General features: G+C 34.2%; 1 protein-coding gene across 10 annotated transcripts in view; it reads right to left on the bottom strand.

Moving 5' to 3' along the window:
* Window positions 1–2,085: 2,085 nt before the first annotated feature.
* Window positions 2,086–13,487, bottom strand: part of SYT14 (synaptotagmin 14) — an 82,608-nt gene continuing 71,206 nt past the window's right edge. For 2 of the 10 annotated variants that reach the window (XM_087932842.1, XM_087932850.1), the window contains exons 7-9: window positions 10,225–10,414; window positions 6,500–6,556; window positions 2,105–5,200 (exon numbers count right to left, since the gene is read on the bottom strand). In XM_087932842.1, coding sequence (XP_087788968.1) covers window positions 4,887–5,200; window positions 6,500–6,556; window positions 10,225–10,414 — 561 coding nt within the window. In that variant the 3' untranslated portion in view covers window positions 2,105–4,886. Of the gene's footprint in view, window positions 5,201–6,499; window positions 6,557–10,224; window positions 10,415–13,487 lie in introns of all 10 variants that reach the window. The other 8 variants (XM_087932878.1, XM_087932874.1, XM_026695813.2 and 5 more) reach the window with 6 other exon arrangements.

Genomic DNA, 13,487 nt, shown 5'->3' with positions numbered 1-13,487 from the left:
CAACCCCAAATCTATCATCAGCATTAACAACCCAACTTGAATTCATGACATTTTTTCTTTTGCTAGATGATAGCTTTTTTGTAGGAATGGAAGAGGTTTGCCTCATTCTTTCATACATAGCCTTAATTTTATGGCAGCAGTTTAAAAAAAGTGGCACCAAAAACCAACTATTTTAACTCAAGATTTTGGTGGCACAAACATTTGCTTAGGAGACCAAATGACACATTGAGACTGCCTGGATCCATGGCAGGACTGAGAAATAGGATAATTTAAAAAATAGTTAAATTTAAAGCAAAGTCAATCTTATATCTAAAGTTTCAAGATTATCCAAAACTTACATTAAAATGTAGCATTTCCAAAAATACAGGGTGACTTGTATAAGAATCTGAAATTAACAAGCATTGCACAAGCCTTCAATGAAGGCTAAAACAGGGGTGTCAAACTCACATTGTCACGGCAGTGTCACATGATGTATTGGAACTTTTCCCCTTCACTGAATCAGGCGTGGGCATGGCCAGGAGTTTGCTAGCCCTGTTCTAGAAGATCTTTTTATCATCACTTATCATCACCTCTCATCACTCCTTATCACCCATCCCCTCCCACTTGTGACTGTATGACTGTAACTTTGTCGCTTGTATCCTTATGATTTATATTGACTGTTTCCCAGTATGATGATTGCTTATTGTACCCTATGACTATCATTAAGTGTTGTACCTTATGATTCTTGACTTTTGACGAATGTATCTTTTCTTTTACGTATACTGAGAGCATTTGCACTAAGACAAATTCCTTGTGTGTCCAATCATATTTGGCCAATAAAGAATTCTATTCTATTCTATTCTATTCTATTCTATTCTATTCTATTCTATTCTATTCTATTATAAAATAATTTGATCCATATGATACTATTGTGTGGATATGGCCACAATTCTACTTCCTTTTGATTAGCTCTTCTGCTATATTACAAATATGTTTATAAATTCTATAAAGAGGTCAAGAAATCTACCTTTGGAAGTTGTCAAATTCTATCAAAGAACGCATATGTTATTTTTAAGAGTTATTTCCTTGGTCATTTTTATTTGCTGCTTCTCCTGCCATGTAATTAATATTTTTATCAATTCCAACTTTATGATGGTAGCTAAATAAGATAGCTTTAATCAAACTCACCAGACTGTGAGTTGGTGCAACTGGATTTTGATCCTGGAGATCATAGATATAACCCATATATTCTTCTCTTATGCATTTACCCCAATGACCAGGACTCTGAAAGTGGCATCAAAGGTTCAATCTCAAACTAAGAAACATTTATATTGACTGTTTCCTAGTATGATTTGATTGCTTATTGTATCCTATGACTATTAAGTGTTGTATCTTATGATTCTTGACTCTTGACAAATGTATCTTTTGTTTTATGTACACTGAAAGCATTTGCACCAAGACAAATTCCTTGTGTGTCCAATCACACTTGGCCAATAAAGAATTCTATTCTATCTAGTGAGTGAAGTGTTTTGTGACTGTTTTATTAGGAAACACACAACTGTCTATTAGGGTGTGGTTAAAGGCAAGACCGACTCCATCTCCAGGTTGATAGATGTACATGTATGACCAACTAAATAAACACGCTGCAGAATTCTGAGTGCTGAAGTCCCAGCTAAATAATTGTGCTGCACAATTCTGAAAGTTTTGAAAGAAGCCCTAACCCTAATCCTGCACATGCAGGGAAGGTGATATAGATGGGTCAACATGGCTTAACTATATCAAAAAGGCTGTATGTAAAGAAAATATTTTAGGACATCAAACATAGAATGTGTGCTTTATCAATGAGTCATCTCATGACCCATTCAGTTGAAAATGATACTACTAAAAAAAAGCAGTTTGTATATAAAACCTCCTTACTGGAAGAAGACTCTGATCTAACAGAAAGGGGAACTTGTTTGTAGAAATCCATAACAAATAAAGCCCAGTAATAAAAGAAACAAAAAATCACATTTGTACAATGGTGTACTGCTTTGATTTTATGTCATTTTTGGAATTTTGAATTCACTAGGTCTGCCCAGTATCTTGTGGTAAATAAGCTGTATATAGCATAATCCTATAGAAAATAACATAGGTTTTCCATTCCTGGTACCCATCCAATGTTTTATGCCAAATCAAAAGTTTATTATGTTTACAAGGCCATCAAACATTATTTATGTATACATTGTAATTTCCAAGCAAGGTGTGTACCATTCAAAATTTAAGACAAAAGTATTGACATGACAGTGGCAGAAAAACAAATATATATTTTTAATTGCTCCACATCTATCTTGCTTTCCAACAAAATAGTTCAATAGCTGTGTCTATGATAGACTATATTTTAAAAAGAAAAATATAGAGGAACAATTCAGACTAAGAAACTTTCAGAATCAGGAATTTCCCTGATCATAATCACAGTTTTTCATCATAACTTTCTTCTATAAAAATACTTTATCCATTCTTCAAGGCACTGTGATGTTGCAAGTCGTAATTCTAAACATGCATTTCAGAAGTAAATTATTTTATGGTAAGCAAGTTTGGAATTGAAGCTAAAATCCATAAATAAAATCCAAATGCTTAAATTTTAACTGAAATGCATAACAAGACTTAGAACTGGAAATAATACAATAAATTGTACCATTATTCATATTTAAGTTTGCAAAAGATCCTGAACAGTATTTATTAACAAAGTTACATTTCTTGTGCTATACATTTCATGCAACACAGGAAAAATCATTTGATAAACTTTTAAAATCAATTCAGCATCACATTATAGTTACAAATTTAAGTGGTGAAACATGAAAGGCACTGAATAACAATTTTAAGACTACGGTTGAGAAATTTTAAGGAGGTTGTTAAAATTTTTGAAACTGGGAACGTTACACATCCTTCATGGGATGGACTTGAATCGATTCATGTAAGTCTGCAACATCTTTGATCTCAAACATAGCAGCAATATTATTGTGGGTAAGAATATTAAACATGTACTTAATCAGTCTAGTTTAAGTATACAGGGAAATGCATTGATCCTTCTTCTTTTCACCTTCCCTAGAGCCAAAGCTAGCACTTGAATAGAATTCAAGAGTTCTGGCTATGTATACAACCAACATAGACTCCATAGACATTGTTCCATAGACCTTGTGGATATACTTTCTTTTATCATGATCTTAATACTATATTTATGGCAAGTAGTGTCTTAACCTTCAATATAACTGAAATCTTGCAATAGTTGAAAAGAAAGAGGTGAAATAATTTATTACAAGAATTCTTGAATAAACATAATACTTCCTTGAATATATCAAGTGTTGTAATTCATGAAGCTTGTCTTTTTCCAAGCTTATGTGCATGTGTGTGTGTGAAAGAAAGTAAAATTACTGCTGGGATTAATTCATTATCTTAAATTACCCAGATATTATAATTCTGTAATTTTATCATCATTGAATTTCTAAAACTTTGTTTTTAAAAATATTTAGGTATTTCTTAAATTCTGAACTGCCATTAATCATAATTCTTATAAAGACCAAATACTTTAATTAAAAATCATCTATGAATGAAATCCTTCCTTTTTACTTAAACTAAAGCAACTCTCACTGAGAGATCCATGACAGAAACTGCCTTCAAGTTGTTATCAGCTTCTCCAAGCCTCTTATAATGGGTAAAGGGACTACTTTATTTATGTCCAGGAACTTCTGGCTGCCCAGTGAATTGTTTTACCTTTTTCCTTTGAAGAGCAGACCTCCCACTACATCACACTGCTTTGCCCTATTGCATTCATGGAATTTTATGGAGAAATTAGATATTATCTTCTACTTGTAAACCTCCATGTTTTTTCCTCAGCTTCTCTTTTTTTTCTTCTGAGCATAGAAATTTTATTAAGGAAAGATGGAACAGTCACACAATATCTTTTGATTAGTACCATTAGAAACATCTATGTGGAAGCACAGTTTCAAAAAGAATTCTGCTTTTCAAAATCACATATCCAAAGCTCCTTTGTGCAAATCTTTGGATCCTGTGCTTTCAAGCTGGCAAATGAGGAATCAGAAAATTGAAAAGTGCTCGGTGCTTACACTGGGTCCTATTTCATTAGGATCCAAAGAAGGCACACAATGAATAAGACACCATCCCAGTAATTTTTAAGAGGTGAGATTTACAGTCTGGTCAAACAAGTTTTTCAGCTTTTGAAATAATACAAAAGCCTATTTATCAAGAATGAAAGTTATGTGTCTTTACACCATAAATGGTAATTCTCTTTTAAAACAGTTTCAGCTCTCTTGGGGGTGGGGGAAAGAATCATGTTTAAAACAGACACCACAGAGAATCTCATAAGTAGTCAGCATCTAGCTTCTCTTGCATAGCAACTCTTCAGACATACACTGTCAGAAATGTTAAATCACTAAGGATGGGAAAAAATAATACTATCGCAAACCTACAATATTTCACTCCTATCATTGAGCTTTCTTCTGCCATTTAACCATTCTTCTTTCCCCCTCTAGATCTGCTTCTTGATAGATCATCTACAACATGAAGCGCAACACTACTAAAAGAGAAAAAAAACCAATCAGATAATTTCATACAAATAAAAGATTTGCATAAAAGTTGCATGTTAACCAAAGTAAGAATAGGTGAGAGAATCCTAAATGTTTCATGATAAAGACTTGTGGTTGCTATCTTCTGCATCTGGTGCTTTAAAAAAACAGTAATATTAAATGAAAATGTGAATGTTTATACTCCTTCACAGCATTTTGTGCATTTTTTAAAAGAGGAATGTTAATTTGAAATACAAAAACTTGTAGTTTCTGTAAGAGTCTCTTAGCTGTACGAAAACAATAATCTCATTCTATGTTGACATTCAGTGGAGCTTCAATTCTAAATTAAGATTCTAATAAAGAGTGCCACCTACATATTTGTTGTCCTTTTGATTCTTTCATCTCAGTCCAGTGGTTCAGCTCCTCTTCACCAGAGCTGTTCAAACCTAAAGAAATCCAGCCTATCATTTCCTTTCGCTTCATGCTGCGTTTGTTATACACAGATAATATAAGTGTAACATCGGAAAGCTGAAAGAGTGCCACTTGAAAAATAAAGGTCTCCTTGTACACTGGATTTGGCTGCCCTCTTCGGACGGATGTCTTGCATTTGGACATTTCTTGACCCATGGAATTCAGCAAGGTCAGCTTAACAAATGTATCTACAAAATAGACAATTTGATACATGAGTTGTATTGGACAAAACATTTCCCTTACCAAAATATATCAGTCTATCTTTAAGATTATGGTGTATACCATATTGGATTTGAACAATTGACTAAACTTGATAATGTGACAGAGAAAAATATTTCATTCTGACTTTTACTTAATTGTACCTATTCTCTCATTATAAATTGATTTAGAGGTATACTTCATAATCCTACTATTATCCCTTGCTCATTTGCACCAAGCAGATACATATAGCATTAACATTTAGCAAGCTACAACTGGCACAGCACTGTAAAGCATATCAGAGTTTTTAGATCATATAAATAGGTGTATAATGACATAAAAAAATAAATTACAGGTAAAAGAATGGGATTGGAGTGCAGTGATAACATCACAGTGTTCATGATGAAATGTTTGCTTAAAAATCTCTCTGCATGGATGTGGTTTCTTGTCAAGATTTTTTATTGGACTTTGTACAATTAAAGTGCCAAATATTAAATTATCCACATAAAAGTTTATATTTACTCATGTGAATAAAGCCATGCATGATTTTTGCATGCAGATATGTGGTGCATAAATAATTAGTACATAATTCTTTTGTACTAATTTTAATGAATAGCATGTCATACCATACTATTCAAGTACAAAATCTTTGCAGTGCTTTTGTACAGGAAGCAGCATAAAATAGATTTAATAAATATAATAGGTAAAATATTCAGAGTACAATGAAAAATCCTAGATGCACAGAGGACACATTCCATGCCCATAGAGGAAAAGGAAGTAACCCCGCTCTGTCTGAAGCTCCATATGCGCACTGGAGCTACTAGACCATGAATATGAATTCAGTGAAATAGCATTGATATTCAAAATTTTCATTGTTACTGTTGTGTGGAAACACTTTGCCTGACAAAATACAGTCATAATTATTGAATTGTTGTATGCACATCAATATTTGTTTTTATTTAAAAACAGAAAGATTTTCTGTCTTTTATTTTGGCGTATGCATGAATTTGAATTTTTTTAAAAAAGAAATTCGGATTGTTTAAAAAAAAAGAAAAGAAAAGCAATAATGAAATTGAATGCCCAGATATTTATTCACATGTTTATTTTGTAAATCTTTGAAATAACCACCATCCATAGTCAGAGATCAGCTCTGTCTCCATTATAACAGTGAAATAATTACTGTACATCATCAGAAACCAACATGGTAGAAAGTGGTGGAGAGCTTTGAAGCTGGCAGATTTCTTTTGCATGAAAAAGACAACATCTAATTAGTCTCCACAGGAACTCACCTCGTATTATATAAACCTGTCCACCTATCAAGTGTTTTAGACAACAGAACAGTCCATCTGACAACGGGGGTGGGGTGGAAAGCAGTAAAAGAAATAATGACCAGATGTCAATAGTTGGGTGACACAGGATCAAAGGTTAAAGTTTAAGAGGAAACACTATTCACCAGAGTGAAAGAAAACAGCACCTTAACAAATCAATTTTAGAGAAAAGAATTGAGCAAAAGAATGGATAATGAATGAATTTTGTTATGTTCACGGTGTAATCTTTAACAAAAAAAATTACACTGTTCCAAATAATGTAGTATCTTAATAATAATTTCTGTTGGGTTTAAAACACGAGTGCATGGAGATTCATGCAAAAAGTCAGGCTAAAACTAGAAATCAAATATGTTTTTTAGCAGACCTTCCTCTTTTTCATGCAAACTCCAGCTTTCTAAGTAAGGATTAATTAAACAAACTCAGCTTAGAGAAGGTTAATAGAATTACAATAAAATAAATGGCTGCTGAATGGCATTCTGTGTGTTCTGTAAACAAAATAATGAAATCTGGTTAAATTATTTTAGCTGGCTATTTTACTCATTTAATGCTACTCTGCTGCATCTTTCATCTGAGAAAATGATATAGGTTAAAATGCAAGTTTATTAAATCAAAGTTTTTTTTAAAAAAAATTCAAAGCTACATGGTTTCTTCAGTTCACAAAGAAAGCTTCCCATAAGTTCAAATTTCCAATTCAAATTGTAACATTGGAATAGTGCTAAATAAACAATGATAATAAATAAACAGGCAAAATGCCCTATGTGCACAAGATTCCCAAAACCATAGTGTGAGGCCACATGAAATGGAAAATAAATTTTAAAAAGCATTTTTTTTCTTAGAACTATCAAGAATATCAAAATAGATTTTTATTGGTTTAGCAACAAAGGTAATTTTCTACTTTCATCTACAAATGGTGTAGATATTCCCCAGCAATCTCTTTTCTAAACCATGACAATTGCTTTCATCTTGTCTTCAACCTACACATGTGATAGCTTAAAGTCATCCTTTGCTGGTTTTGGCATTAAACTAGTATTTAAAGCAGCCAACAGACAATTTTAGTAGAGTCACAGTTTGATATACTTTACTAATCATTTTGCCAATTGTCCTGTCTGATGACTTCCAGAAGTTCTGTTAGCTGAGGAACTATTGGCCACTTAAGATGGGTACATGTACACTTTTGAGGGCATTGTACTCCAGGGCCATACAGCGTTGAGTCGCAATGAGTTCTCTATTGTTTTTTTAATGCCACTATGTTTTCCCTTTGTACATGCTCTACACATCTCTCTGACTCAAAGAACTTGGATTGGCCTGAATCATAGTTGACCAGGGATACCTGTATGATGACGCATACAAAGAGATAATTAATTTTCAGACACTTCTGATACAATTCCTCTCTCACTAAGCCTGTCTATTGCTGTTTAGACTGCATTTAAACACATATTTCCCGTATTTCCAGAAAAGCAATAAATCTGAGAAATATATGACCAAAGGTGATTATGAAGTTGTGAAGTGCATGTGTGTGTACACAAACACTCTGAGCTGATTCAAATGTGGAACAGAGGCTAATGGCATAGGCAATGAGATTGCAGACCAGTTTAAATTTTTTGCTGGCTCAAGGAGAGGAGAACACTTTAAGTGAGCAGGGCAAATAACCTTATACATTGATTTGGTGTAATGAAGAACTGTGAAATTTAAGATCTTTTTACACACCACCCCAGTAATTGGTAAGTAGTTAGTCAGCCAGACAGGCATCTCACCAATTAAGTAACTGTATATGTAGACTGATCGATTGGCTTTTATTCTGTTCTTGTTTTGATCATGGCTGAAAAATGAGATATTTGGACTTCCTTCTTTATTAATTCTGGTTGAGATGAAAATTGGGATTTTCCATATCTAATGTTAAATGTAATAATATTGCTAATGATATAATTTAAACAATATCTAGAGTGATCAAAAAGCAGAAATGATTAACAAATAATTAAAAATGTTATTTCTGGCAACATAAGCATAACATCAGAAAGCTGAAAGAATAGCAATAGCAATGAGACTTATATACTGCTTTATAGCCCTCGCTAAGTGGTTGACAGACTCAGTATATTGCGCCCAACAATTTGGGTCCTCATTTTATCCACCTTGGAAGGATGGAAGGCCTTGAACCTAGTGAAATTTGAACTCCCATATTGCAGGCAGCTGGCAGTCAGCAGAAATAGCCTGCAGTACTGCACTTTAACCACTGTGCCACCGTGGCTCACTTTTATACATGATTTAGCTGCTTTTCATACCAACCTGTGTGAGCATTATAGCAACCTTAAAGTACAACCATATGTTTCTTTTAATAAATAGAAGCTTGATGTCATGTTCATATTTCATGCATATTTATTAGTATAATTTTATTGGTATCATGGATTAAAAATAAATTATTTAAATATTTTCTGTCAAAATGGATAAGCAATAGATAATAGGTCCCAATATTATAAGGGCACATTTCTGCCCTTATAATATTTTGGAAACAGCATCATTTCAACTGCTCCCTTTGGTCTCATTGTGTTATTGAGAAGTCACCTGAAACATGCCTATATGCAGGCATGATAAAAACTGTGATGTACCTTTTCTGTGTCTGCCCTCTGAGACTGAACAGTCTTCCCTTTGAGTGCCTCCCAACCTATTAGTCTTCCAGAAGGCTATGAAGACCTGGATCTTCAACCAGGCTTTTGACTGGGGGTAGACAGAAGCCCGGCACAACTAAGACTATGAAGAGTCTATGTGATGCAGCACCACAACTAGATTAATTGTGTATATTATGGGATCTGATTAGTTTTATTTATATTATTTTATTTAATATTATTGTAAGCACCTAGGATTCTATTATATAAGATAGGAAGTCATATAAGTTTCCTAAATAAATCAATAAATAAATATTGGTCTTGTTTAATTCTACTTTTTCAAATGGACTTCTGCAGACATAGCCAGACTGTTTTGTAGTTTTATAGACTTTTGTAGGAACTGGATTTGGATCCAGATGTCAGATGTAATTCTGATTCCTTTTTGCAGAATCTGGTCATTAGAAATTTACAAAAAGTTAAATCAATTATGCCAATTGTAAATATACAGTACTTCTATTTAGCTTTGGTCATTTTACTACATTATTTAATTTTATCCTTAAAAAATATACACCACACAAATATACATGACCATTCATGCATATTTTCTTGGAATGAAGAATAAATACTACTTTTAATAACCACAGAGAATATCAGGTGTATATTACCACTTGCTGATATCAAATTCTCCTAGATTTATAACAACTTATTTTACTATTATTAACCACAGAGATAGCAACACATTTACATAAACATTTAATCAGCACACAACTTTTAAAATACATTATAATTTTCTATAATGGCTTTGTTATGTGAGACATTAATAGTTTAGTACTTAATCATTAAGATAAAGGCAATTTATTAGCCAGTCAATCATAAAAATTTAAAAGGATCTTGTTGAATCACAACCAATATTTAGAATTTTAGATTACTGCCATTTCCCTAATGAAAACATGAAACAGATTAGCTGATGATTATACTACTTCAGTTTGACTGGGTAAGGCTAAATGATAGGACTGAAGTCCCTACCAGTGAAATCCCCCCAAGTGCAGGAGTATTAAGATGAAATAATATATATATTCTACTCACTGGGTGGTCTGTTTGCTGCCAAGTTTTTGAAGTGGCTGCCTTTTATCACTTCTGCTGCTAGTCTTCCAGTTGTGGCATTATAAAGCAATCCGATGAGGATTTCGGGAGCTGAGCCATGTGCCAAAGATTGACAAGAGGAAATACTTTCACTGCAGGATGCCTCTGACATGCTCATTTGGGACTCACAGCCCTAGAAGCAAAAGCAGCGTTTTCAATCATTTTAAGTCATCGCAATAGTGAGGAATCTGCTCCTAGTATTAATTTCCAGAATTTTTCATTCCTAATGGTGCATAACATAATGGAAATACATAAATAAATGAATGAATAGGGGGAAGCTATAAGCCATATTTATAGCATTAAATGCAAACTAAATCTCCACTACCTGTCACACCTTATATGCCAAAGAAAGGTATATCACAAAGACTTACAGAATTATTAGCAAATTAGCTTAACATTGCTCTTTGAGTAGAAATGAGTTGATCTGCTTGTTTGTTTGTTTACTGGGTTATAATCATACATATATAACAGCATCATGACCATAGGATGTCTGCTAATTTGTACACATATAACAGCAGATGAAATTAAATCATATAGTTTGTTAGGCATTTCTTTTTCACAAACTTGTTACTATGCTGCTTGGTTGCTGCTGCAGTCACATGATCTTCATTTTCAATGTCTGTGACAGTTTCCCAATTAGTTTTCCAATCCTTTCTTCCCTATTAGGAAGGGAAGGGGGAACAGGTGTGGGGGAGGGAAGTGAAGGAGAGGGGAGGAAGTTAGAAAGGGACAGACAGGGAGAAAGGAACCCCCATGTCACACTCCAAGCACTTTTCCTGATCCATGTGGCACCTCTTGCACACATCCATGCACCTTTCCTGTGTGGCACATCTCTCACATCTCTGTGGCCCTCTTGCACCCTTCTCAACCTGCATTGCACGCATATGCCCTGCTCAATCCTCACACATATTCTTCTTGTACAGCATCTTTCACACACAGACCTGCATATCCTTTGCTCCCTCCCTCCCTCCCTCCTTACTTACCTGCCTGCTGGCCTTGGACCTTCCTGCTGACTTCCCCACTGGTTTTCTCCTTAAAAACTTCTCACAAGCAAAGTAAAATAGGGAAGCTGGCAGGAATTCTAGGGAGGGAGGGAAGAAAAATAATGACAGAATAGAAGGAAGGAAGGAAGGAAGGAAGGAAGGAAGGAAGGAAGGAAGGAAGGAAGGAAGGAGAAGAAAGGAGAAAGGGAGCGAAGAAGAGGGGTACCATGAGGAAGGAAGGAATGGAGAGGTTAAAAATGAGGTAAGGATAGAAAGGAAGAAGGGAAGGAGGAACATTTTTGAAGCTCCCTGCCAACTTCCCATAAGGAAAGTCAATGGGGAAGCCGACAGGAATTTGGAAGTTGCTCCCACTTCCACTGCCTTTTTTCCCTGCCTGCAGCCATTCTGTTTCTCTGTTTAGGCAAAGAAATGGCTTTGAAAAATATCCTAATGGGACACAAGTTACCTAACCCAATTTATAACCCTGGGGTTTCCCGATAGTCTCCAAAGCAAGTTCTAACCACACTCAACACCATTTTCCTATCCTGTCCTCCCCACCCTTCCCCCAAGATCAGTCATGTTTGCCAATGTGATGCCTCTGGTTGTGAGACACAGTGCTTGTGGCTCTTGTTAAATATATAAAAGAAATCAGAAGACCATTAATAGGATGTCCCTCTGTACAGTTCCCTTATATTGATATCTGCCTGCCTTCTTGAAGTTCTGTTCCAGCTGATCTTAGCAGTGTATTTGACTCAACAGTAAAGAGCCTTAAGGACATACTATCTGTCTTTCTCAGGCTTCCAACCAAAAGATTAAAGTGCACATGACATAGGTATAGCCTTCTCGTTAGATATTCCAGATGTATTCTTTTCTTATTATAGTTACAAAATGATTGTAGGATAGATTTGAGATGACAATATGAACTGTCACAGAACAATTTAAGTAAAATATGATTATTCGTAAAACATGAATGAATAAAACTATAGTCAAATGATTGATTAACAATGATATTGATGTATTTAGTACTTGATTGAAAATATGAGAATATATACATGTAATTGTAATTGAAGACTACGAAATGGAAACATAAAACAATTTGTAAACCAACCGGCACACTGTATGTATATATATATATGGAAGATGGCTTGATGGTTTTATGTTTTGTTTGTCTGTGTTCGTTTTAAAAACCAATAAAAATTATATATTAAAAAAAAAGATATTCCCTTGACTATCAGGAAACAATGAAATTCTTATATACAAACCTCCCCCCTCCCCATACAAGACTACTTAAGGTAAAATCAAATAAAAAAACACAATTCTTTAACTGAGTATAACCAGGACGCTGAAACATTTCAATATTATTATGTACAGACTTAATTTATTATTCTAGTCTCTATAAAGCTATATCAAATTTTCTTTCTGAAATCACACGTGATATTGAAAATACATAGATAGAGAAATGATTCTACAGACAAAAGCCTCACACAATTCATAGATTGGTTTTATTCCCAAATTTAAACTATTAATGTATCTTGAAAATGAAATGACAAGCAGACTTGATATATTGCAGTAAATCAATGTTCCAACTTCCTTAATAAACATTTGATGAGGTAACAATAGGACCCTTGTGCTACTTTTCTCATTTGATACTTGATCTACAATATCTTTATAAGATTTCCAATAAAACTTACATAGTATGTCATAGTGAGATAAACATTAAGAAGATAAATTATTTAATCTCTCTGGAATGTGATGTGACAAGGCAGTGAAATTACTGATTAACTATTTTTTTATATATTGATGCCTGACAGACAGATATATATGTTGCGATTTTCACTTCTAATTCACAGACAACTGCCCAAGTCAATGCCTGCCCTCCCATGAGACACATTTTGGATCTCAAACAGGAGACTAGAAAGAGTAGGGCCCAAACCATCCATTAAAGTGAACGCACTCACAACTATCTGTATAGCACCATCTAAACCTACCTGCTGTATAGTGTCTTCAGAGGCAGAAGAGCCTAATATATCAACTAGGAGGAAGGTTCTCATACAAAAGGAAATAGGTAGATCTCTAAATCAGTGTTTCTCATCCTTGGCTACTTTAAGATATTTAAGCATATTGACTGGGGAATTTTGGGATTTGAAATCCACACACAAGCTGCCAAGGCTGAGAAACACTGATCTGAATAGCTCACATGCTCTCTTTGTATATAAAATGCTG

This window comes from Pseudonaja textilis, chromosome 1 (assembly GCF_049901715.1).
Source record: "Pseudonaja textilis isolate UNSWEBS1 chromosome 1, rPseTex1.2, whole genome shotgun sequence".
In the NCBI taxonomy this organism is placed as follows: Eukaryota; Metazoa; Chordata; class Lepidosauria; order Squamata; family Elapidae; genus Pseudonaja; species Pseudonaja textilis.
This window is presented reverse-complemented; position numbering and strand designations above follow the sequence as displayed.